At 52.7% G+C, this 24423-nt stretch overlaps 9 protein-coding genes across 9 annotated transcripts; 2 read left to right on the top strand and 7 right to left on the bottom strand.

The window, feature by feature from the left end:
* Positions 1–309: 309 nt before the first annotated feature.
* BU25DRAFT_463557 (uncharacterized protein) lies at positions 310–1328 on the top strand (the record flags this gene model as incomplete). The annotated part of the gene is made up of 2 exons (XM_033710613.1): positions 310–874; positions 949–1328. The coding sequence occupies 2 exons, from the start codon at positions 310–312 to the stop codon at positions 1326–1328; spliced, it is 945 nt and encodes a 314-aa protein (XP_033555803.1).
* On the bottom strand, positions 1227–2623 carry BU25DRAFT_235306 (uncharacterized protein). Its single transcript, XM_033701455.1, has one exon. The coding sequence runs from the start codon at positions 2514–2516 to the stop codon at positions 1533–1535; it is 984 nt and encodes a 327-aa protein (XP_033555802.1). The 5' UTR covers positions 2517–2623; the 3' UTR covers positions 1227–1532.
* A 366-nt stretch (positions 2624–2989) lies between these two features.
* On the bottom strand, positions 2990–5485 carry BU25DRAFT_415980 (ENTH-domain-containing protein). Its single transcript, XM_033707662.1, has 4 exons — positions 5155–5485; positions 4990–5101; positions 4721–4941; positions 2990–4672 (listed from the first exon to the last, which is right to left on the bottom strand). The coding sequence occupies exons 1-4, from the start codon at positions 5183–5185 to the stop codon at positions 3297–3299; spliced, it is 1740 nt and encodes a 579-aa protein (XP_033555801.1). The 5' UTR covers positions 5186–5485; the 3' UTR covers positions 2990–3296.
* Positions 5486–6422: 937 nt separating this feature from the next.
* On the bottom strand, positions 6423–7968 carry BU25DRAFT_463554 (uncharacterized protein; the record flags this gene model as incomplete). Its single annotated transcript, XM_033710612.1, has 3 exons — positions 6423–7229; positions 7280–7419; positions 7473–7968. The coding sequence occupies 3 exons, from the start codon at positions 7966–7968 to the stop codon at positions 6423–6425; spliced, it is 1443 nt and encodes a 480-aa protein (XP_033555800.1).
* Positions 7969–11819: 3851 nt separating this feature from the next.
* BU25DRAFT_235029 (flavohemo protein) lies at positions 11820–13437 on the bottom strand. Its single transcript, XM_033701453.1, has one exon. It carries the CDS (start codon positions 13332–13334, stop codon positions 12081–12083), a length of 1254 nt encoding a protein of 417 aa, XP_033555799.1. The 5' UTR covers positions 13335–13437; the 3' UTR covers positions 11820–12080.
* Positions 13438–17135: 3698 nt separating this feature from the next.
* Positions 17136–17630, bottom strand: BU25DRAFT_354047 (carbohydrate-binding module family 18 protein; the record flags this gene model as incomplete). Its single annotated transcript, XM_033703494.1, has 1 exon — positions 17136–17630. A coding segment is annotated over one exon (495 nt), but the record flags the coding sequence as incomplete, so codon positions are not given.
* A 295-nt stretch (positions 17631–17925) lies between these two features.
* On the bottom strand, positions 17926–18081 carry BU25DRAFT_300252 (carbohydrate-binding module family 18 protein; the record flags this gene model as incomplete). Its single annotated transcript, XM_033701973.1, has 1 exon — positions 17926–18081. A coding segment is annotated over one exon (156 nt), but the record flags the coding sequence as incomplete, so codon positions are not given.
* A 2895-nt stretch (positions 18082–20976) lies between these two features.
* Positions 20977–21792, top strand: BU25DRAFT_353987 (uncharacterized protein; the record flags this gene model as incomplete). The annotated part of the gene is made up of 2 exons (XM_033703491.1): positions 20977–21121; positions 21182–21792. 2 exons carry the CDS (start codon positions 20977–20979, stop codon positions 21790–21792), a joined length of 756 nt encoding a protein of 251 aa, XP_033555796.1.
* Positions 21793–21807: 15 nt separating this feature from the next.
* On the bottom strand, positions 21808–24338 carry BU25DRAFT_404163 (guanine nucleotide-binding protein-like protein alpha-3 subunit). Its single transcript, XM_033705110.1, has 2 exons — positions 23515–24338; positions 21808–23459 (listed from the first exon to the last, which is right to left on the bottom strand). The coding sequence occupies exons 1-2, from the start codon at positions 23958–23960 to the stop codon at positions 22049–22051; spliced, it is 1857 nt and encodes a 618-aa protein (XP_033555795.1). The 5' UTR covers positions 23961–24338; the 3' UTR covers positions 21808–22048.
* Positions 24339–24423: the final 85 nt, after the last annotated feature.

The following is a 24423-nucleotide window of genomic DNA, read 5'->3' as shown; positions in this document are numbered from 1 at the left end:
GAACCTTTCAACCGAGGTGCCAACAAGAGGAAAGCTGATCTCATGTTCGAGGAGGAGATCACCACTGTCAAAACTCCGTCCAAGAGACAAAAGATAGGTGAATTCACCCTCGAAACTGCCGATAATAAGATTGACACTTGCTTGTCTATTGTCAGCAACCTGGTCACTTGTCAACTGAGCTTACCAGAAGAAACCGCTGAGCATATTTACCAACTCATCTGTACCTTCAAGGACCCCAAGGAATCCGTTGTTGAGAACTTGATGACGGACCTTGAATCTTAGAACGCCCTCAAGGCAAAGCACCGCAACATGGTCCAGAAGCTGGTTGGATACGTGAACCTAGAAACTGGAACAGTCTTTCCCAAAATACGGCCCCAACACGAAGTCAACCAGAGCTGGACAGCTTTCTATGAGTACATTGTCTTGACCGTTAGTTCTGACAACATTACTCTGACAGTTAGTGTACTGAGTGTCGGATGTTTTGCCTGCTCCGCCAAAAACATCGCCTACGGTTGCATCCCTGGTAGTCAGCTCAAGGCTTACATCGAGAGCCTTTTCGCAATTCTCAAAAGCCCGCACGCACAGCAGACACTCTTCAGCACACTGTTCTGCCGCTGGACCTTAGCCATCGCAGAATCGATTCTCAGCGTCATGCACTCGGACGGCATGATGCATCAGTACGATGTCATGCTCGCTTCCCAAAAGACTAACGCAGATGGTGTAGCAAAAGTCCAGCAGTACGACAAAGTTGCCGCCAGGCTCTTGTTTGAGGGCCCGGATTTCAGGAACCTCGAAGTTACGCGCCGGATATCAGAGTTCAAGTCGCAGTTCCAACCCGTGAAGGAAAAGCTCTGCCAGAAGTCAGACATCCCAAGTAGCTCAACCGCCAGCAGGTTCGCGAAAGAAAGCCGTCCAGCTTAAACAGAAAACTTCTGCTGAGCCCCAAAGATTACCGCATCCACTATGTCCGTCCAGGGACCAAGTTCGATGCCAGCTGGAAGCAAGCCTACAAGCGACACCAACGGCCCAATTCCCGATGCAAAGGCGGCGGGGAAGACGGTAGCGCTGTGTTCTCAGCGCTGATCTGCCAGGAACCAGAGGCCCTGAAGGAGAGTGGAAAGCTCGAGGATGTGCTGTGCAAGAACCAGAGATTCTTCCCGACATTTGAGGAGATTGTCAGGGGCCGAGTGCCAGGTTCAACTAGACTTGGTGTCGTGTCCGTTCGTCAGGATCGTTGGACGACGTTGACCCGTCACCGAGAACACATCGACTTCGCTCCTGAAGCTCGTGGAGACTGGACTCAAAAGACGCAGTGGATACGGACTTGAGCATGGATCTACACGTAAGGTGTCCGCAAAGGCGCGAGGTAGGATCTGCAAGCGGGTCTGGGGTCTACGTAACAGGGGTTCGGACATGCTCATGCACAGAGGACAGTACGGTGCAGTATGCAACGAGCAAAACGAGGCATGGGTTCCAACTATGACTCTTTCGCAAGTATACACATATCCAACACTCTTACTAAAAACCCCCTATCAATGCCGTTCAGGCATCTGATGCTGCCTCTTCGCATACCCCGCCTCGTCAAGGACACTCTGCAGCCTCCCCTCCTCCCTAACAACCTCTCTCACAACCTCACTCACATTCCCCTCAAGCACAACCTTACACCCCCTCGGCAGCCACCTCAAAATATGAAACGCATTCGCATACACGCTCGTCGCGTGCGTCATCCTTCCATCGTCGGGCAGGCTCGCTTGCAGGATGATCTTGAAGGTCTTCAACCCCCAACAGTAGCGTAGCCCCAGCCGCACGAGGTCGGCGAAGCCGTCCAGGATGTCGTGGTGCGACGGGATGGTGATGATCACGTGTTTTATTAGGGAGCGCGAGCGTTGGTGCAGGGTGGAGAGGGTGTGGATTCCACTGAGCAGGGAGAGGGTGAATGTATTTGCGCTGTAGAGGACGGAGCGCGCTTCTTTGTATATCTGCTGATTGAGCCGCAGGACTGTAGGGACGACAGGGTCGAGTGGAGGAGTGATATCCGGCGGCGGACTGGGGACGCGAGGGCGGCAGGTGCGTGCAGAAATGTCGGTTGGAGAGGCGAGGGGAGATGAGTCGGCGTCGAGGGCGGTGGAGCCGTCTTCGAGGCCTTTCTCGAGGGCGCGCGCGGCGTGGAGGTAGAGTGGGGTGTCGCGGTGAAGTGCCATGTAGTATATGTGGACACGTAGCTCGGCGGGTAGTTGCATGAATGGGAAGATATCTTTGCGCTCAAGAGGAGCGTCGTCGACTGGCAGTGACGTTTGCGACTCGGTCAATGAGCTTGGTTCTGGTGTCGCGAGACCATTGCGAATGGTTGTAGTAGGCTGTCCTGGGTGTGTCTGTCCATTGCGACCTGCGCTGGCCTCCCTCTTCTCCCTCAATCTCTTGGATGCTCGCGGCGGCTCTGCGTGTTCTTGCTGCTCAGCAGCTGTACTGCGGCGTGTCCGCTTGCCCAGCGCCCTTTCTCTTGCAGGCCCAGCCATGTCCAATGTTCTCGTTCAAGGGAGTCGTATTCCAAGTGGTATATATGCAATATGTACATAGGCGGATCCGTGCGGCTGGCTGCGACCGGCGAGCGACAGCGATCCCTACTTCGTGGAATACTCGATCGATGACGACAATATAGCTGATATTTTATATGGCGTCCAGGATCGCTCAACACAACAAACACGCCACCCCTGGATGCTTTCCAAAAGTCTATCGTACAAACAATGCGACCGTGAAGTGGACGTGCCAGGGCGAGGTTTGCGAACGGAAGCCAGGCAAGGTTTGCGGGGTTGAGATGGAGGCGCGCGCCGGGAAGGGCTCCACTGCGGCCCAGACCCACTTTCCGTCGATCACGTGGGAAGCGCCGATGTCAACCCTTGAATCGAAATGTCAACCTTGCGGTGGACTTGGGAGTTCTGAAATCGGGTCTTGTTCATGACATCTGAGAAGTCTGGCTCATGGTAAAGTTGGGGTTCGTACGCACATTGGCAAAGTTCAGTCCGATTAGCTACCGTACCGCCTACCCACAAGCCCAGCACAATGCCAACTACCTATGCTGATAACGCAGGTAAAGATGTTGTAAAGGGAATCATTTAGCGTCTACGAAACCACCGGTCCCTATGTCCTATTCCTCCTAACCAGGAGAAGCCTTTAGGTATCTCCACTACCTTGCGGCGGCCCCGAACGAAATAGAAAGCAGATATAGGGCAACGCTCCAAGATCAAATATCAAACAAGAAAACGCATGTCTACTTCGAGTCCACCTCCATGCAGCATTTACAGGTCTATTAAGTTATTACCTCCCTGAGACCTTTGTTGCTGCTGTGGGGCGCCAAACGGATTCGCGCTCTGGCCGCCGTATGGGTTGGCGCCGAAGTTGCCGGCGGGTCCTGTCTGAGCTGGCATCATGCGGTTCTGCTGAGGCATGCCAGTGAACTGAGAGTTGAGGAAGGGGTTGTTGCCGGTTGCATTGGCGTTGATGCGGTTCAGACCTGCACCGGCCGAATTGACGAAAGTACCAGGTGCTGTGTGCTGAGCCGGGAGACGAAGGTTGCCGACGTTTCCGAAGGTATCCTGGCCTTCTCCTGTCGCGAGGAGAGTGTTGAGCCTCGCGGCGTGGGGATCCATCTCTTTCTGAGGCTGCTGTTGCTGGGGCTGGGGTGTCGAGAATGATACTGGAGGGTTGAACGATGTGTTGTTGAACTGTGTCTGTGTCTTCTGCTCTTGCAGAGTGTTTAGCGACGGGACACGCGCTGCTTGTGTCGCGGTCTGGGGTCGGTTGAAGCCCTGCGCGAAGGGGTTGTTGGAACCAGTGGGTTGGGGCATCAAAGCTTCCTGCTGGTTGTTGCTCGCCCAAGGGTTATGGCTACCAGGCTGAAGCGTGCTCTGCTCTTGGAGAGGCTGCTGCTGTTGCTGCTGGCCCATTCCACCACCGAACTGATTGTAGGGGTTGCTCATGTTGAACGAGGTCTGCTGTTGCTGCAAATATTGCGCTTGCTGCTGTTGCTGGCCAAATTGATCGAAGCCTGTCTGCTGAGGCTGCTGCTGGAAACCTTGGCCGTAGCCACCAAACCCATTCTGGAAGCCTGTCTGCTGCGGTTGCATACCAGTAGGCTGAGAGTATGCGTTGTTGAGGAACCCAGTGTTCTGGGGCTGCTGCTGCGGCTGCTGGTCCATCAAGTTGCCAAACCAGTCGACCTGTCCCTGCTGCTGGTATCCTTGGTTGTTACCGGTCGGCTGGTACGTGTTGGGCTGCGCGGGGGCATCACCAAAGAGCAAGTCTGCATTGGTCTGTTCCAGCTCTCGCCGGCGCAATTCCTCCTCTTCCTTGCTGAGCTTGATCGCCTTCGCAAGATCGTCATCGTCCTCGGGGGCGTTGTTTCGTTCCCTGCGCTTCTTCTCCTCTTCAGCCTCATTCTTACTCGCTTCCAGAGCCAGCTTGAACTCAAGATCCTCGTCGTCGCGGCGCGGTCGCGCGTTGCCGCCCTCTCGTCGCAGGCTGTGAGAACCCTCTCCGTGTCCTGCAGCGTGGTTTCCAGGATATTCCTCAATACCAGTCACGCGTGACTTCCACGATTTCCTGTCCGCTCGCTCGGCACGCAATCGCTCTTCGTCCATGATCAGCGAGGTAAGCTCTTTGGCAGCCATTCGCACTGTCTAGTGTTAGCAATGCCCTTGTCACTCCAATGAGCCTGCCTTGCCATTCTGCCCAACGTCGCGACCATCTTCGTCGGTGTATTGGAACTCTCGCAGTGTCTTGATGATGTAGATGTTTTTGCGCGCCCAAGTTACGACCAGCTCGGAGCCTTCGTGCAGACAGTAATCCAGGACCTTGAGCGATTTCAGAACGTGACGCCAGTTCTTTCCCTTGTCGTTCAGTCGCTTGTCTAGCATGTCCATGACCTGGTAGAAATCTGTCGAGCTGCAAAGACTGTTAGCGCAGCTTCCGCAGACAATGAGCTGGTCTTACTTGTTGAAGGTGATCTGAGCGATCTCGGCCATATCTGAGCCCACCGGACCCCACGGGTCGTTGCTGGTGGCATTGCGGACCTTGACTTCGACCGCCGAATACCCCTTCGTGACTGTGACAGCTGTTAATTGCTGCAGCGAGTGCAATGCAGATGCCGTAGCTTACCATTCTTGACGCTTCTTACAACCTTACTCATCTTGGCTGTGATGTGGAGACTTCAGGATGCGAGACCAGAAGTGTGTGCGACGGAAGGATTGCTATTCGTGGGTGAAGTGTGCACGATAGTGGTAAGGTCGTCGGTCCGTTGAGTGCGTGGAAGGTCTGGCGTTGGGTATGATGCAAGACCACGGTTCTGACTTGGCAGGCGAGCCAATGAAGGTGCCGAGGTGAAAGACGCGGCGCGGCTGTGGCTGTGCGAGTGAAAATGGATAACGATTGCGAGTGACACAGGCGTCGTTGCGGAGGCAGTGGGGTGGCAAGCTGGGTCGAGGTCAGGGTGCAGACGCAGGACAGATGCGGGTGCTTCGTCATGCGAGGCTGGGGAAAGCTCGGCGTGCAGAAGAAGCCGACCCAAGTGGCGCCCAATGCAGACGCTCATCTCCGGCTTCGAACGCAATTGAGAAGCAATTTCGCCGGAAATGTCGCAAAAATCCGATCAGAAGTCACTGTCACGAATTCTTTATGCAACACTCAGGAGCAAGTGGTCAATCGTCCTCCAGGAGGTCTTCCCTGTGTAATCACTTCCATCTCTCTGTCTGAGCCCACACTTAGGCTCCAGCAGATATGTATATCACGAACGAGACAAGGAGCATCTGCAAAAGAATAGGTCCAGAGAATCTGTAGCTGGCAACTGCATGCCGCTTCTTTGCTCAAAGAGGGAACATTTGTTTATTGCATCGCGATATACTTACTATAAGAGGGTACATTTGTTTATTGCATTGCGATATATTATTTTGCTACTACTTGCGCAGAATGTTTACTCTAAGGGCGGATGTAAATCCTTCATTAAGTACCAGTCTAAGTGAAAGTGTGCCTGTGTGCATAGGAAAGAACCAAGATAGGAGCCAAAGACGCCCTTGCCAGTCTTGAAGGCACGCCTGACTCCGCCCACCAACCACACGGGACCACCCGTTCAGAGCAATTTGACCTTGCTCCTTCACCCAGATCCGACCAAGATGGAAAGAGACTGCAACAAATACGACGGCTAAGTTGAGAGTACAAAGAAGATTTTACGCGGACAGGTCGGAAAGTACTGTCGAACCCTGTCAAACCCATGAAAACCGCCATGCAGAAGGACCGATCGATCAAGATAACACGCCAGCTGACAGGAAGGGAATTTTTTGTGAGAACACAGGGGTATCGGTCCTGCCAAAACACCAATGTAATGGAATCGAGACTCAAAGTGCTATTGATACAAGGGAAGAGCGAACGATTTATTGCACGGCAGGTGCCCACATCTCATTGCCCATCCTCTGCTGGTTTGGGTTGTAGTGGTCCGGCTCGGTGCTGTTAGGACGGCGGATGTTGTGGTTCTGGTAGTACATGCTGTTCTGCGTGTTGCCGTACTGCGGCTCGGGGTATACGTAGCCGTTGTCAGCGGCTCCTGGCGAAGGAAGGGCCTGCTGAGAGGGTGATTGCCAGCCCATGTTGGCCATGTGAGGGCTGCCATTAGCGCTGCCAGTACCGGACTGGTTGTGGTTGGCAGACGCCGGTGGCTCAAGGATCGGCGGTGGGCCGTATGCACTGGGGTGCGAGGTAATGGTAGGACGAGCATTGCTCACGCTGGAGGTGTACGATTGCGAGGTCAACGCTGGGGAAGCGCGTGGGCTCTGCTGGGGCATCTCGCTGCGCATGTGAGGAGGAACGTTGATGCCACCCATGTAAGCGTAGTCAGAAGCCTGACGGTGCATAGCAGGGACGACACCTGCAGGCATGCCATTGGCAGGGGAAAGAGAAAGGGTACGGTCGTTGGGAGATGGCGTGTTCAAGGGGGATTGGGTTTCCGAGTAGTCACCGCCATCTGAGCGGCCAGTCCTGCTAGGTGCGGTGGCACGAGAAGCAAGAGCAGCAGCCGTGGCAGCAGCCGCTTCCTCGACGGTGCCAGTGTGGTGGTTCTGGTGACGAGTCAAAGTGGTGCGACGCGTGAAAGTCTTCTGGCAGTCGGCGTAGGGACACTTGTATGGTCGCTTTCCAGAGTGAATGCGGCGATGGCGGGCAAGAGAACTGGAATCACTGAATGGCTGTAAAGATGTTAACGCCTAAATGATAAGAGGGACGCAGAGGAACGTACCTTTCCACAACGCTCGCACATATGCGGCTTCTCACCGGTGTGGACACGTTGGTGCACAGTCAGGGCGGAGCGCTGAATGAACTGCTTGCCGCAGTTGGGGTAATCGCACACGTGAGGACGGATACCGCTGTGAATACGTTCTGTGGGAGTCAGTGCGTGCTTTGATGATGTAGGCCCAAGCTCCAAAGCTTACCATGACGCGCAAGGTCACTGCGTCGCGCGAAGCCTTTACCACACGTCGAACACGCGAAAGCCTTTGGTGGGCCGTTATCGCCGGCGGCGCGGCCACCATGCTGCTGACTCTGCTCCTGCATTTGCTGCTGTGGCTGCGCGTACGCGTGCTCTGGCGGTTGGGGAATGTAGTTGTTGTTGTTAAGCATCGGCATGGGCGCCTGCATCTGCGTCGGCGAGGGATAGCGCATGCCGTTCATGTGCTGTGCAGCCATCTGGGGATACGCAGGGAGCTGCTGTTGTGGTTGCTGTGACGAGTATCGCGACGAGTCGGACGGATGGGGTGACACGCCACGCTCAGAGCCGTTCTCTGACTTGATGTGGCCGCCGTTCATGTACGGCGCAGCACCGAAGTGCTGCTGCTGCATATCGTGCTGCATTGCGCGTTGCATGCCGAAATAGTCTCCTGTACCTGCGTGGGCTGTTAATCGCGCGTTCAGAATCGTGTCCAGCTCCATCTTCTGACCAGAACAAGAAAGTTTCGCGTAGCGGAGAATCGGCGAAAGGGCTCAACGAGCAAAGAACGGGATGGAGCGCACCAGTGAAGGAGAGACGGGCGGATGGTGAGCCGCACAGTCGCAGAGAGGCGCTGTGTAATGATGATGGTGATCAGTGAGCCTCAAAGAGCGCCGTGGTGAGAGTGGCCCGTTCCTTGGGGATCTCGAAGAGCTGGGGCGGACCGCGTGCGGGTCAATGCAGAGGTTGCACTAGATGGCGATGTCAGTCCGGATGTCGAGGGAGAGCCGCGACGGGCTGACAGGGACAGAAAAAAGTGAGGAGCGTCGCGCCCAACAGGCACGCTGGGCCACGTCCGCCAGACTCGAATAGGGGAGCGAGCGGTGAAGGGCCTGCAAGAGCGCTGCACACACTGCACGTGTTGCGAATGGACAGTGAAATGGGAGTGAACGTACCAGTGGTAGTATTGAGAATGCGGAAGAGCAGAACAGTGAGTCGCGATGGATGTGAGGCGTGGTGTTGTGAAAGTACTTCTTTCCTCGTCGCGCGCGGAGAGTTCAAAATAGGCTAGTTCGAAATAGGCTGCGCTAGCGTGGAAGGCGCCTCTAGCACAACTGAGCGATGTGCAGGCGACAGGCAGGCGTGGTAGAGCGTCAAAGCTCGAAGGAGGCCTCTGCGCAATATCACGACCAGTGCAGATGCGGGCGCTGAACGTCTCTGAAACTGGAGACCTCACCCACGGGTGTCTCTGCCACAGATGTCGCAGATGAATGGTGCTCTGCACGGCAAGCAGGGATGAGGAGCCGACTGACTGAATATTTTCTCAGCTGTCCGTAGCCGCGCAATCCGAGAGACGATGCAGCGTAGTCCTATCTCGTAATGGCCCAGAGGCTCTTTTTGCACCGCTTTGTGGTCCGAATAGGCCGGCTTGAGCCAGTTCCCCTCTTTCAAAGGGTATGCGTGACGTTGGCCTGTTCGAGATGCAGGTGTGACCCAGCAGACCTTCGTGGCTGAATGGCTGACCAGATTGCTTGCTTCGACAATCTGCTCAAGCGGCGTGGGTGAACACCCTCGTGGCAAGGCAGAACAGTGGCTTTCCAGAGACAGGAAAAGCAAAGTGAGCTGGTATTTGTTTCCTGTGTCAGCTGGGTTCGGCTGTGCCACATCTGTTCGCTGATGATCTGCTTCAGGAATGTAGATGACGGTAATGACGAAGCTTACATTGTCCAGGTCGGTCTTCTCGTTGCTAGTCGACCAGTTTATTGGTTGTATGTCATGAATTGGTGCAGAGTTGCGAAGAATTCGATTTCGTGTCACTCGATCTTTCAGTGCAGTTCAAACGGTGAGGCAGGAACCTCTCTCATGTCAAGGCGCAAGGGACACTCATATACAGTATCTACACTGATCGGCTCTCATAGCCTCACAATGATGGCGTTTCAGGAGCAACCCTATCCTTGTGTTCATCTCGCGCTCGACAGACTACAGGTTCACCATCACGTTTCTGTTAGTTCTACGCTGCTACCTGTCAGGGCGCTATGGCATCCTGCGGCCTGCCTTGAGCCGTCAGTGGCGCCCGCGTGTGCAGAATTGGGATCCACAACCCAGGCGGCAGATGTTGACGAAGGCTGCCGCATGATTCTGGGAAACCCATCCAGGGCATCGACTGAGCAGGATGTGGAAGGCGCGCACGCAGCACACACACAGTGGCTGCGCGTGAGATTCAGGATTCATCTCGCGATACGCAGCTTGATGCAGCCGTCACATCCTTGAACATGGGGATGAGCTTTGGCGCTGTTTGGCTTCTGGAAGCCTGCCGCAAGGAGAAAGGCGCTGCATCCATCGCAGCTTCCGCCCATGGGTCACCCCGTCCTCCAGGGCGACCCCTTTCAAGCCGTCCTCCGGTCCGAGCAGCTGCGACACTTCGAGCGACAATTCAGAGCCTCTTGCGCGAGCAGCACAATGGCTTGACAACTGTGACGCCATTGGTCAACATTGAGTTTTGTTTGCGAGGCGAAGTCTTGCGGTGAGCAGCCCCTGATCTTCCCTCTCCACTGACTAGCGGACGATGAACTGCTGGTGAGTGCAGTCGACTGCAGAACATCGACCACTGTGTGGCAGCAACACCAATTGCATGCTTCAATCCGGATGAACCTGTGAAAATGTCCAGACTCACAGTTTCTCACAGTGTCTTTCGAACTTGCTATGCTATTGCAGTGCAGTTCATTGTTTCCAACGGCCAGCGATGCTGTTTTGGTGGGCCTTCGAGACGGACACATTGTTACACGTCACCTTGCACAAATCCATTGGGGCGTCAACAGACGCACTGGTACATTCGCACCGGAGGCTGCTGTGGCTTGCTGTCATAATTGGCCGTCAATTGTCGACCCATGCCAACCCGCTCTCACGAAACAAATCATTGGCCGTTCTTTATGCCAAACCAACCGACAATGCGTGCGATCAGTCGACGTACACGTCAAACGGCAGTCATCCAAGTTCCAGTCATCGTGGTGCTCAGAACCATTCGATCGTGACAATGAGCACACTTTGTCTCGATTTCTAGCGGTGCCCAAACCGCATGCTTCCGCCAGATCCGTCTGTGCGCGTCCCATGAATCCGGTGCAATGCACGCGCTGCCGGACCCCCACTTCAAGCCTCGCTGCACGTTTCGGTGATCGACTCTGACACCCGCGCCGCCAGCCGCCTTCGGATTGCACAAACCACCATGCATTTCTTTTCCAATGCTTCCGGAGACCCTTCACTGGGATGCAGAGGGGCATATAATGGCAACGATTGTCGAGTTATTCACGATCACTAATGGCACTTACAGTCACCGCTTTAAGAGAATATCCGTTTAGATTGCAGCCACCACTGTAACATGCACGGCTGTTTCACCACTTTCTGTTCGCCGCACTTGCTCCCGCCTGTCGCGTCCAGGGAATTACGACGTCCTATTCTTGTCTCCCAGAAGCGCGCTTGCATCAGATTCCCATGGGCGCTGTGTCATGAGTGGCCAGCGGCTGCGGCCCCGACTCACACTGTCATCCAACCCAGCCAACGTTCCGATGCAGGGGAGCGTCTAATGTCCCTGCCGTAAGGCTTACACGGCACCCGAGCGCCCTTCCACGTAATTTCTAGAAGGAGCTCAGACCGACATTGCGACTTGGCGTGCTGCGCGCCTGAAATTCCCCTGTCTTTTCCAGAAGCTTACCCCTTTTACTAGCCTTTCGGGGAGCCTGGAAATGAAGGTCGACAGCATGCTTTCGTCACACTGGTGGGCGAGCGCATTTTGCCGACCTAAAGTGGACTTTTATGCTACCTTTACATGCTTGTTAGTCATGAGACTGCGTATTAAGAGTTTGGGACCGAATTGCGGGAGCGCGTGCGACTCCCCGTTGACAGCAAGATGAACGGACACACAGAACATTTCTTGATCTCTTACTCGCCCGCGATCAAGGAATTTCACCGAGTAATCTCGGCAGTTCAAGATGTTTGGTGGGCCTGCGGTGTGTTGGTCGGACAGAAAGTGTGTCTAAAGATGTCTCGGAATTGCGGTTGCGCTTCCGCGACCAAGTTCATCCTGGAAGGACATTGAGCTTCCAGCCTCTCTTGATGACGTCTCAGGCGGGCGATCTTGGGCGGGACACCTCTGAAAGCTTAGCCGGGTTCCCGGTGGCAGTCATCGCACGTTCACCCGTCGAACTTGATGCTGAAGGCCAATGCCTCCCACTCAGCACATCACTGCACGTGTAGACCCTGGTAACTGCAAACGCCTGTTGGTGGTCTGTACGATGAAGGCACAGATAGACCCTGGCCGGCTTTGCTACAGTTATAGCAAGTTCGATTTGAAACGAAGTAGGTCGTGATCTGTATACGAACAGCCTGATTGATAAAAGGAGCGTTCACACATACATCCAGGATCGTCAACTCCGAAATTTGGAGCACGCAAGATTTGACGAAACGTTTCGAATTTGCAGTTGAGATGCCTTTCTATGGACCACTAAGAACACAATAAAAGAAGATTCAACTATGTAACAGTAGAGAAATGCCGTGATATACAACCCAAACCCAAACAAAATCATCAGGAACAACTAACCATATTTCCGACTTCAGAAATCTAAACCCTTGGAATACCGCCAGTGCCAAATAGCTCCATGTGAATCCTCTCAGCCGGAACACCATAGGTCTTCAACTTGGCCTCGACATCCAGCATGAACTGCTGCGGCCCGCAGGTGAAGTACAGCGTCTTGTCGCTGTCCGTGAATAGCACCTTCTTGTCGATACTATCCAGATTGACACGGCCCCTGATATCGTAATCCTGGCCCTGAAGCTCTCCCTCCTGTGGACTCGAGGAGAAGTACACAGTATGCAAATTGCTCTTCTTCTCCGCCAGACCGTCAATCTCCTTCTTAAACGCCCTCGTCTTGCTATCCCGCGCGCCCTGGATCCACGTTACTGGCCTTGATGAGTGCTCCAACGTGGCGTTCAGGATGCTGTTCAAGCACGTCAATCCTACACCTGCTGAGATCAAAACAATCGGCGCGCTCTTGTCCTCCTCCTCCTCGAAGTAGAAGTCGCCCCATGGGTGCGAGACACGCACCGTGTCGCCGACATTTTTCTTCTCGTGCATGATGTTGGAAAGGTAGCCGGGGTGCGTCATGTCGCTTGGTTCACCAACCTCGACACCAGGTTCCCGCTTCACGCTGATGCGTAGATAGTCCTTACCCGGCGCATCAGAAAGACTGTACTGGCGCGCCTGCCACACACCGCCATCGAGCTCGTCGACGAAGACGTTGACGGAAATGTACTGGCCGGGCTTGAAGATGGGGAGTTTAAGATTCGATTCGACGGGCTGCAGGTAGAAGGATGTGATATCCTCGGCTTCCTTCTCCTTGCGCACGATCTTGAAGTCTTTCCAGTCTGTCCAGCCTTCTGCTTCCTTGTACAGACCGTCCTCTTTGTTGATCATGATGTTGGCGAGTTGCCAGTAGGCCGCTTCCCAGGCACCCAGGATGTCGGGGGTTGCTGCGGCGCCGAGGACGGTCTTCATGGTCTTGAGGAGGTGCTCACCGACGATGTTGTAATGTTCCGGGCGGATGTAAAGAGAGACATGCTTGTGGCAAATCAATTCGACGGCGGGAGAGAGCTTGCCAAGATCATCAATGTTGGAAGCGTAAGCGTAGAGGGAGCCGGCGAGCGCACGAGACTGATGCCCGGTCGCTTGGTGTGTGTTGTTGAAGATGTTCTTGAGTTCGGGATGGGCTTCGAGCATGTCTGCGTAGAACTTGGTGGTGATGGTTTCGCCATGTTGAGCCAGTACTGGAACAGTGGCTTTGATGATTTGGACTTGCTCGGGTGTGAGAGGTGTCATTGCAATTGTTGTTGCGAGTCGGTGTGTTCGTCCTGTTACAATAGTTGTTGTTATTGTTGATGCTAGTAGCGGCAATATAAAAGTTCGTTGACAGTCGATATGAGTTATTGCCGGTAGGTTGTAATGATGAACACCCTTGCGGATATTCTTGTCTGATAGTCAATGATCCTTTAGTGGAGCTCAACGATGTGATGATGTTGATGGTATGGAAGAATACATGTCACCTCCCTCATTGAAGATATATACTTCACCCATCGTCGACCCATATTCCTACAAAACCCGCAGGAGTATACATCTCCGCGGCAGACCACACGTTGCATCTCAGTTTCCTCATTGCCGAACCTCGAAACCCCTGACAAAAATCTGATGACCGATCATACGTGCAAGCGTGCCTGGTCTTACGCGCGAATGAATTACGTACGTTGCACGTGCAGCGCGGCTCTTCACGCCGCCACGCCCGCCGGGCACAGCCGTTTCGAACGTTCCATCGCGGAAGCTGCACGTGGTGAGACGAAAGAGTGAAAGTCTCCGATTTTGTTTGGTGGGTCGAGCGCTGGAAAAGTGCTCTAGGGCTGGTGTTTGTGGGATGCGCAACAGTTTTGGGAGATCCACAGTTCCCGCATTGATCGTCTAGGTCAACAGCTCAACGTTATCTTTGCCAATCTCACTGCCTGTAAACACAAGCAATACATTAGCACGTTTGCTCTCAAATAGTGTTCTCGCAGAGATGTTCGGCATCTCTTCTGCTGCGCTGGTGCTCTCCACGTCCTCGCTTTTCAGTGCCTTTCTCATACTCAGCATGACTAAATGTCACCCCATCACTCGCTCTGGCAGCCGACATCTCCCGGCGTCACTTTGTGAGCCGTCAGCCAAATGGCAGTTCAAGTCATTGGACGGTCAGGTTCCATTGCAGAGTTGGACGACGATGATTCAAATGTCAGATGATGTGCAAAATTAGAAAACTTTGGAGTTGCGGTTTCTCCGCGGCTTGTGGTGGGGCTGAAGTTGGCACGTGACGTGCTTCTAACTTCACGTCTTGCGATGTGCTGTTTACGTTGTGGTCATCGACAAATGAACGCCAAAGAGAGTCATTTATTTGCTACCTGATTCCCTGAATTCTCACTGCAATGTCATTTTGTTAGTCGATTTGCGTCTAAAGAGACGCCAACCCATTGGGACCGCATTCTGGCGTTCTCCTCCCTAAGACTTTCCAGCTCGTTCTTCGGGACGAGGGACTGAGATGCCAACATCGATTGAGTCATGTTGGGTTTTCTAATTAGCGCCTATTCGCTCCATTTCTGTCTGGACAGTCTTTGGGATATTCTTGACGCGGCGAAGGTACGCAGTCTCTTGGACCAATAGCTCTCGGACATTCGGCGAGGCCACTCCCCACTGCTTGCGGAGCTTGTGCAACTGATCTTCTAGACTGGTGGTCTTTTTTATATACCTTTTAGAGTACTTCTTGAGCGCATTCAAGATAGAGCTCCTGTAATCGTACCCACGGTCTATGCAAAAGTCAGCATAGCAGAAGATGAATGCTATCTCCTTTTCACCCCATTCGGTCGTTCTGGAACTTCTTGATACCTCATGCTTTGCCATATTGAGGTGTTGGAGGAAAGCAAAGTTTGCGCAGGTCTGGGAAAGAAGGTTTAGACCTGGAGGGTGTGGTAGTTTGGTGGTAGATCGCAAAGATATGCTTTGAAAGGCAGAAGTTGTTTGGAAGGGTTCGGAAGGTGAAAGAAGCTGCACTTCCAGAAGGTGAGAGAAGCATGACGCTACCCACGAATATTTGTCTGGACCTACGGTGATAGCTCATCACCACCTACGTCCAAACTTGACGCTAAGCTAGAAGCATCAATCTACAACCCAGAAAGCGTTATTCGTAAGTTGCTCCTTATCTATCTGCAAAGCACCTTGCTAATCTGCAGACTTTTTTCCCCTGGTGCTCGCGACGCGTCCATCCAGTCGCGTGTTGGCGGCGTAGAGCTGACGGGTTACCTTCACTGCGCGCAACTAGCTCTTCCTTGTTTACGTGTCAGCAAACACCCCACTTCTCTCAACTCCGAACTCCGTCACCTCTTCTCCCACCACTACCGCACATTTTGCAACCATACACACCCTCATCGCAACCATGATTTCGATACAACGCGCGCGAGGAGCGTCACTTGTGCAATCCCACACGTCAGGCGGTAGCCCTCCTCAGCCTCGCACTATCAAGAAGCCCGGAATCACCCCGAGCATTGACTATGGTACTACTTACACAGGCGTGGCGTACGTACTCGATACCTGGGTTAAAGGAACGAAACCTGTTATTCTCAGCAGTTGCTTAGACAATCCTCACGCACATTTGACTAATGGTCGTACGCATTGTTTCCGCATGTATGGGCTACAGTCAAGTGCGTCGAATCCGTGGTTTACTCATGGTTAATTACGTACTGACCAGGTAACGTGTAACACATGCTTCTTGGGTGGAATCCTGACCAACCGGCCAGCAAAGAAATGGGCAGAAGAAACGTTTCGAGCGAGATTGAGTCTCATGATCGATCGATCGACGAACGAAGAAGTCTATAGCTTGATACTTACAGCAGGATTCGGCGATTCGCCTTATTTCAGGGACAGTGGTTGAAGATCGCCTTGTCGCATACAACCAAGAACACACCACCGAAACGAATTTTGTTGCCTCGTCTAGTCAGCAATCAGGTGCTTCTACTGCTGTCGGTACGCTGATGCGGACCCAGGACCCAGGACAAGGAACATGGCCTTGTACGAGCACTTCGCATGAGCGTCAGTGTGACAAAGTCAATTGCATATCAGCCAAAGGTGTATAAGGAAAGAGGACTGCATAGAGTGTACAAGCAAAAGGGAACGCTTGGGAAGGGTAGAAAATACTATCCCACGGGCATCGTGGAGTACCTTTTCAAATCGGTAAGACTCAATACTGCGTATCTGATGAGGTAGATGCGAATACTTGCACGGGGTGGGGACGATCCACAGCGTTCTTACAAGCATACATTCCTCTCTGAGCACATACTGTGAAACGCAGTCTGAATGGATTGGTTGGGAAGAGCTTATCATGCATCCGACAGCTACAGAGGGCTGTTACAATGTGGATAACCCCAAGGATGCTTTACGTTGTAGCCATGTTGTTACCTTCTACTTACTTCTCTAGGCATCATATCCGGCGGTGATGCAGGTTTCAACGTTACACACCTCAAGGACCGCATTAAGGAGCAACAGGAACCAGTCTATCGCCTTGGTCAGAGATTGTGGTCCGTCAAGTTAAACGTTTGTGTGGAGTCGAATGATGTTGACCTCAAATTGACTGCACTCTACCAGGGACTGGACGACATAACCGCTACTGAGGTATCAGGGTTCAGGATCTGTGATCACATTCGCGCCCTCGTAGATCCTGGTACCAAAGAGTAGATGCAAAACACATCGCAGCTCAGGTCACACTGTTTGGAGCTCGCGGAATTGCTAAGTGTCTGGAGCTTAGTTTGGGCACATTGTAGAGGCGACGTGGGTAGAGGAGCTTGCTCCGATCGATCCCTACAATCTATTCTGCGTGGAAGGATCGTGGTGACTTAGACTTGGATATCGACGTACTTCAGCCTTGGGCTTTCGATTCAATGGCCTTTTTGTAAAATCATGATGCGAGAACTACATGGAGTGCGTACGCACGGGGACCGTCCAGGGCCAACATGAGAATACGAGTCTACATTTCTGCTCATCTGTTCCAACTCATTCCTAGACCCTACTTCACTCCAAAGACCATCGTCGGCGTTCCACCTCACCTAATACCTATGTAGAAGTGGGGCAGACTGTTTGAGTGGATCGAAATGTCTCTGTTGTGACAGGAACTAGTACCGTCGTAGTGGTCGTCGCAGTGCTTCCAGGTAGCGGCCAAACTGTTGTGATAACGACGACACTGGAGAGTGTGGTCGTACCTCCTGTAGTTGGAAGGAATGTGATAGTCTGTGTCGCAGTCGACGTGATAGTTGTACGTGGGATGGGCGGGTAGGTGTAGTCAGGACCAGCGCCTCCAATAGCACGTTTTTCATTCTGCTTCTGACCCGTCGAGCGCTTCACAGCTGCAAAAGGTGCTGCGCGAAGATTACCCTTAGGTGCCGAGCGCTTCGCCGGGGTGGTGTCGCATGTACCAAATGTTGGCTGACAGGCACCAGTGCAGTAGAGGTCTCCACTGCCACAGTATCCGTACTCAGAGCAGCAAGAACCGAAGGTACTGCCTGAGCATGTTTTCCCTGTTACACCGCCGCAAGCTCCATCGAGGGAGACATTACTAGTGGATGTAGGCAGAGGAGCTGTATCAGTGGGTGTAAAGACGGAGCAAGTACCGAACGCGGGCTGACAGCTATCGAAGCTACAATGTTCGTTGCTTGAGCCACACCAGCCATATGCTGTTCAAAATAAGTCATGAGTCTCGCATAGGATCGTTGGATAACTTGCATGAACAGCAATCTCCAAAACCACTTCCAGGGCACACATAGGCGTTATCTCCACCACAGGCACCATCCGGCGAGACTTTGACCGTAGACGTAGGCGAGGGAGGGGAGCTGCTAGATACAGGGGAAGGGGTAGTGCATTCGCCATAAGCAGGCTGGCAGCCCTCCGTAGTCAAACAGTAAATGTCAGTACTTCCACAGTACCCGTACAGAGAGCAGCAAGAGCCAAAGACGGAGCCGGCGCATGTCTGGCCAGTTGCCGAACCACACTGGCCGTTCTCAGAGGTGGGTAGACTAGCAGTTGGTGTGCTAGCTAGTGAAGACGATGTTGAGGATGCTACCAAGCTGTTGGAAGTGTCCGCTGTAGCGGCGCAAGAGCTGATGAAGTCTGTAATAGTCGTAGTAGCTGTGGTTGCGCCAGTGACTGTTTGCGTGAGCGTCTGGTCGGCGCCTGTGGTTCCGGGAATGGTCACAGTAGAAATGCTGGTATAGCTGTCTATGCGTCAGCTGTATCATCCACACTTCACTGGACGATGTTTACGTAGTAACGGCGTCAGGTATGCCTGATGCCGGCGCAGTTACGAGAACAGTCGTGGTTGTTCGATCTGTACTGAAGGTGGGTGAAGCAACGATAAATGTTCGGGATGAAATGGTAGGAGCGCCAGCAACATTGGGCTGATTGAATCTCAATGTGTAAGTACCAGGCGCAAACTGGTTGTCGGTGATGCTAGGGCATTCGAACCCAGAGTAGGTGGTAGAGCCACTTGCACTGGGCGTGATTGATGGAGGTGCCAGGATCGAGCAGGTCGTCGTTCGTCCAATAGTAACGATGATAGGCGTGATGGCATATGTAGAGGTTCTTTGTTGTGTGACATAGCGGGTTGGGAAAGAGCAAGTGGTGCCATTGTCTGTCCACTGTCAGTTTGCATCGAAATTGCCAACGCTTGCGTGTATTTTACTCGAGGTGAAGCTTCCTGCAAGGCCCAGGTAGTTGCTATTCGCAGCATCGAAGGCAAAAGTGGGAGAGGCAGCGGTGCCAGACAATGATGTGACAAGATCCGGAGATCCAAATCGACAAGCCATGGTGAAGATCCGAGACAGGAATGAGCTGAAGGCAGGAATAATGTACTTGCTGATGTCAATCTGGACGACGTCTCTAGGCTTTATATACCGAAAGACATAATCTGCGGCGTCGAGCAGATCAGTTTCAATACCTCAAGCGCCCGTCGTATATTGCGGCGTATGCACAAATTATCGATTGCTTCACATGGAACACTGTGCTGCTTCTACGAGGACGCAGAATAGCCTTGGAATCGCCATTTCGGTACATGAATGTCCCCTTACAAAATTGTTCCGTTAACGAGGGCTGCCTTTGATATCGCAGCTTTATGTACATGGAAATTGCGTAGCTACGCAAATGGTGTAGTCTTCAATTTCGCACAAGCCACAACCGATGGAGATCCACGACAGCGGCTCACGGTCGCTCAATCAAGACGAGTATTTGAGCCTGTTCAAGAAGGTCGTCGGTTCAGTAACGAGATTATCCGTAGATCCTTGTGTTCATTCCTGGTTTCCAGGCTATGTTCTGCAGGAGCATACAACCCCACAGCTTCACCAAACGACTACCCTCTTCACATCAACTCAGATGCTGTCAGTCGGTGCACGGTTCACCTGAATCTGAGAATGGATACATCTGACTGCTCGTCTTCGTGGACATACCATACCGCATACATGTACTGCCACTGACAATGCTCGCTTGGTAGGATGAGAAAGAACTGACAGGCGTCCCTGCAGGAAGAATTGGAGGCGTACCTTGCATCGGCCCATGGGTGTTCTGGCCGTCGGTCAGGCACCAGAAGGGGAGGTATCAGGGGCGTAGGCGCTAGCGAGCCTGTCCACGCCCGGGTCCTCCCGCACTTCAGTTCTTCATCGCCTGTTCAATGCTTGCGCTTCAATGTCTGACAATGCGCTTGTTTCTCAGAGGTTGACAAGATGCAAACTCCGTCTCCCGGACAGCCATATCATGACAATCATGGCGGGTTTAGCAGATAGCGAGTCTCGCTGAACAGCCGAGCTGCACAGCCCGTATTGCACACGAGCCGCCGAACCCAGCTCTGAAAGTTGTTCATTCTGGCTGCATTCCTTCGCAGTTCGCAGCATGTTGAAGTAGCCGCGGTTCTCGCAACGCTGACTAGTTCAACATCTCGAGGAGTTGTTGGAGATTTGGTCCGTTTTTGCGCCGTGCGTTGTCGTCATACTTTTTGTGACTTCACACACATACCTGAACGTCTGCTGATCTGTAGGAGGATCCTACAGCCGAACATTTAAAAACTTGAAGATGACTGACTGTAAGCAATCTAGGACGATAATTTGGTCTGTGACAAAAGAGCGGAGTGAGATTCACGTAGCGTCGCTCAGTCATCATGACGCTAGCTCCACAGAGCGTTGCGGCGGGAAACCACGTTGAATGCCACTGTCACAACACTACACCGGCACGTCGCTTTAAGTCCCGTCTCCCGTATTGCGCCATGCTTCAAACCGTGCGTTTACCACGTTCCGCGGCGTGCCCGTTGACAAGAGGTGTGAGAGGCTGGCTGCAAGCGCCGCTGCTCAGCTCACCTCCACGTTTCTTGTGCCGTTCGACGACGGAGCAAGCTCGGTCTTCAGTGGTTGAGGCTACACAGTAAAGGCACACAGCACGCACAGCTAATGGAGTTATTCGTACGTTCCTGTATGGTCTTTGGATAGAGGAGACTACCGCCAAATCTTAACAATGCTTCCCATTCATACAAAGTCAGAGACCAGCTGTTTTCACACATGGTAGAGATCTGACGACACCTGAGCAAGTACTAAGATGTGGCGCCTTCTGAGTGTTGCTACATCACATCAAGGTCCAGCTCATACGCTGAGGGACGTTGCGTACGCTCGCTTACATCCGCCGTTTCTGTCAAATTCAGATTGCTATTCTTATCGTCCTTAATCAGCGGCCCTTTCACAAGTCTACATGCTCCTTGCGGTTAGCGTTAGCCTTCCCGGACCAAGGCTGAATTCTGTCACCTTGCTATACAACATTGAAGAGCCGCATGTCGCTGCCATTCACAGATCGCATGAAGCATCGTACTGCGACCGTCAGTCCATCGATTCTGAGTCAATCAGGGCGAAGCTTTCCCACACGGAAGATGAACCTTTCTACCAAGCTTCTGGCTGAAGCACCTACAAGATCAAGAGCGCAGAACACAGCTGCAGCGGCACCAGAGACGAAACCAAGAAAGGCCAATAGCGAGGTGCGCAAACAGCAGAACAGGATAGCGTCGCGCAACTACCGTACGTCCTCCTGACGAGTTGGACCACCCGTTGAGTAGTATTGACGTTGCTCAAACACAGGAGAGAAGCGCAAACGCAAGCTCCAACAGCTACAACAGCTACTCGAAGACGATGACCTAGGTGATCAACAGGGACATACAAGGTCGACGAGCCCTTACGATGATTGGTCTTGTTCGGGATCAGTCCGGTATGAGCGTTCTATAGCAAGCTCGTCCCCTCACATCACAGTTTTGCCAGGCAACTTCAGCTCCCCACAATCTGATCACGCAACAATACCCGAGCAGGCATGGAGTACGGCTGTCACATCGGCTACTGAAGAACCACTCTTGTACACCCATCCGTACTACGAACCATTCCTGCAAACAACAGCGCACAACGTCGGCACTTCTACAGCTACAAGCTATCCGGCCTGGAACACAATACCATGGACCGCCGGTACAGGCTACTCCACCCCAAATGTGTCTTATCACTCGACGTACCCATCGCATGCATCGCTCTGGCCGCCGTCTGGGTTCGAAACTATGTATGCCCACGCAGTGCATCAACAACAGGCAGTATCAAGTACAAGTTCCTACGTACCTTCGTGGCAGTATCACGCAAGCGAGGAGTTGCCAGCTGGAATTGCATTAGATCCTTATGGCAGAAGGTATCATCCGTATGAGCCATGTTAAGACTTCTGTGTCTTGCTACCAATAATACTATAGATTCTTCTTAACAGCTCCCAAGTTCCTACATTACTATTACTGCGCTACCTCGGCCGTGTGTATCATAATATATGCGTACCACCTCGTTGTCCCAGCCACGATCGTAGCTCAAAGTGCTACCCCATATGGTATCTTGCATCCAAAACGCCAAACAGCACGCAAACCATGAAACCAAAGACCATTACTGTACCTTATGCAACCGCCCGGTTTGTCAGAAAGATTATCATGAAAACTCACTATCCACCGACCTCTTCGATAACAAGCCCTCCAGCTTCAACCCGCTCCTCGACCGCAAATTCAGCCGACTATTCGTCAGCTTCCTCGTAAGCCCTGTCCCAGAACTCGTACTCGACTCGCTCTCCTGCCATACCTCACTCCTCGCTTTACGCTGTTGAATGTGCTGCAATGTCTTCTTGAGCGCAGCATATAGGTGCTGGTTATCGCTCATATCAAGATCGACCCAGAATGAATAGATAGATAGCCGGTTGCGGTTGATATCTTTGAACTGCTTGAGAATGTACTGACGCGCTGAGCTGTCCGGATCAGTGGCGTTGGGTATGTAGTCTGGGAAGAGGGTTTCAAGTGGCGAGTAGCGCAGTTTGTCGCGGAAACGGGTGAAGTTGTTGAGTAGGAGGATGACGGCGGAGTCAGCGAATTTGGGGGATGTGGCCCAGGACTCGAAGCTGGCGAAATCGTCTAGAAGTTGCGACTTTGTTGTTTGGCCGTAGAAAGGCCGGTCGTAGAGCGAGACGTCGACAGTGTAGACGAGTGATGTGGCGCTGTCGAATTGGTGGAACCAGCGTTTGCGGAATTGGTCTGGGATATAGCCATTGATGTTGAAGAGGTGGACGTCCAGTTCATCCCAATTGAAGCGTAGCTCCTTGATGCCTTCGATTGACTGATTAAGACGGATGATGTCTGCTTCTGTAGGTATGTAGTCTTCTGAGGCGATTCTCTGAACCTCCTGGGCAAAGTAGGGCGCATATTGTGGGAAATCGATCTCGAAGTTCTTGAGGTACATTGCTGAGAACTCAGCGCTGACCCACAGATTTCGTACAGCAGCTGCGGCTTCATTTGTAATGCGGTACATGTCAACCAAGTCCACTTCGTCCAGCAAGATAGCAAAGTCATGACTCAGGGCCGTAGGCAGGTTGATACCGGTGTCCTTCAGCAGGTCAATGATAGAGTGGATGAGCAGGCGCATCGTAGAGCGCACGGCGTCTCGAAACCTCATGCGGTCTTCTGGTGAATAGTAGCCCTCGGCATACAAGACTTTGATTTGATGCATGACGAGGTCTTTGCCGCTATTATCCTGGCCCATCAGCATGAGTTTTGTCTCTCGTCGAAGCGTCATGCTGTCTTCCTGTAACGCGCGATCAATTGCTTCGGATCTGATAGCAGCTGCGGCATTGTCATAGTCCTTCTCGGTCGGTTCCTCATAGGTATCTTTCCGCTTGAAATTCTTGTGGTAGGATAGTCTGAGTCCTTGGATTCCTCTGGAAACGCCTGTAAGGACTGTCATGCATCCACCATTCCACTTTGATGACCGCGCTAGTACTTTCATAGATAGGTCATCCTCCTTCCTGATCTGGCGACTCTTGTAAAGCAGGATCTTGCGCTGCGCAGTAGTGTGACTGAGAAGGTCAGAACGCCTCAGGTCGAATTCTGTGAAAACCATAATTTTCTTACCATTTGCATGCAGCCAGCAGTATGCGCACGGATTCTGATTGTCGCTCAGCGACGTCTCGAAGCCGTTCCATTGACCGGCCGCCAACGGCATACTTGAGCTTGACTGCGCAATCCACTGCATCCGGGTCCGGTTGTCGAAGACTTGCGATCAAATGGTCCACATGTCGCACGAGTAATGCGCAGGATGCCATCAAGACATCCAAGTCGGAGAGAAGCTGGGGATGCAGATCATTGATCGCATAGTTGAGCCAATCGTGCACATTGTCCAGATTCGATCGCAAAGCCGTGAGTTGTGCTATGAGATTGATAACTGTTTCATTACAGCCCGTCCAACGGTCGTGCAGCTGCCGGAGCGCATTGATGCCTTGTCGCAGTCTGTCTATGTTCATTCCAACTGTACTGATGAACTCGTACACTCTTTTCTCGCTCGGCGGAACGACCGCCATTGCGCAATCGGGTGTCGCAATGTGTGTAAGTTGTGTCAACTCGTGATGACTTGCATGAAAGTCAGGGTGAGGTGGAGAAGGACTGGTAATAACTGTCGCAAATTGCAGATCTCAGCGGTCGGTAGACTTGATTTAGGTTAGCGCTTGTATGGGGATAATCACGGGATAGGTTCCGGAGTTGTCAACGCCATAAAAGGTGTGGACCAATAGCTCGAGCGATTAAGCACCGGGAGAGGTTGTTGGCCGAGGATAAGCAATCCTTTGGCGCAAGTTGTTGTGTGACCATTATGTCTGAATCAAAAGAACCGTAAGCCATTGCGCGGTGTTGGAGCGAAATTTCCGGCCTTCAAGAAAGGTCAAAATGATGGTCGAGAGATGACTCGAGCGGTGAACAGCGCAAAGTGACAGGAAACGCGCTCAGGTTTCACGGCACGCCGCACGCGCTTCGAGCTCACGTGCGCTA

This window comes from Macroventuria anomochaeta, assembly GCF_010093625.1.
Source record: "Macroventuria anomochaeta strain CBS 525.71 unplaced genomic scaffold BU25scaffold_53, whole genome shotgun sequence".
NCBI classification, from domain to species: Eukaryota; Fungi; Ascomycota; class Dothideomycetes; order Pleosporales; family Didymellaceae; genus Macroventuria; species Macroventuria anomochaeta.
This window is presented reverse-complemented; position numbering and strand designations above follow the sequence as displayed.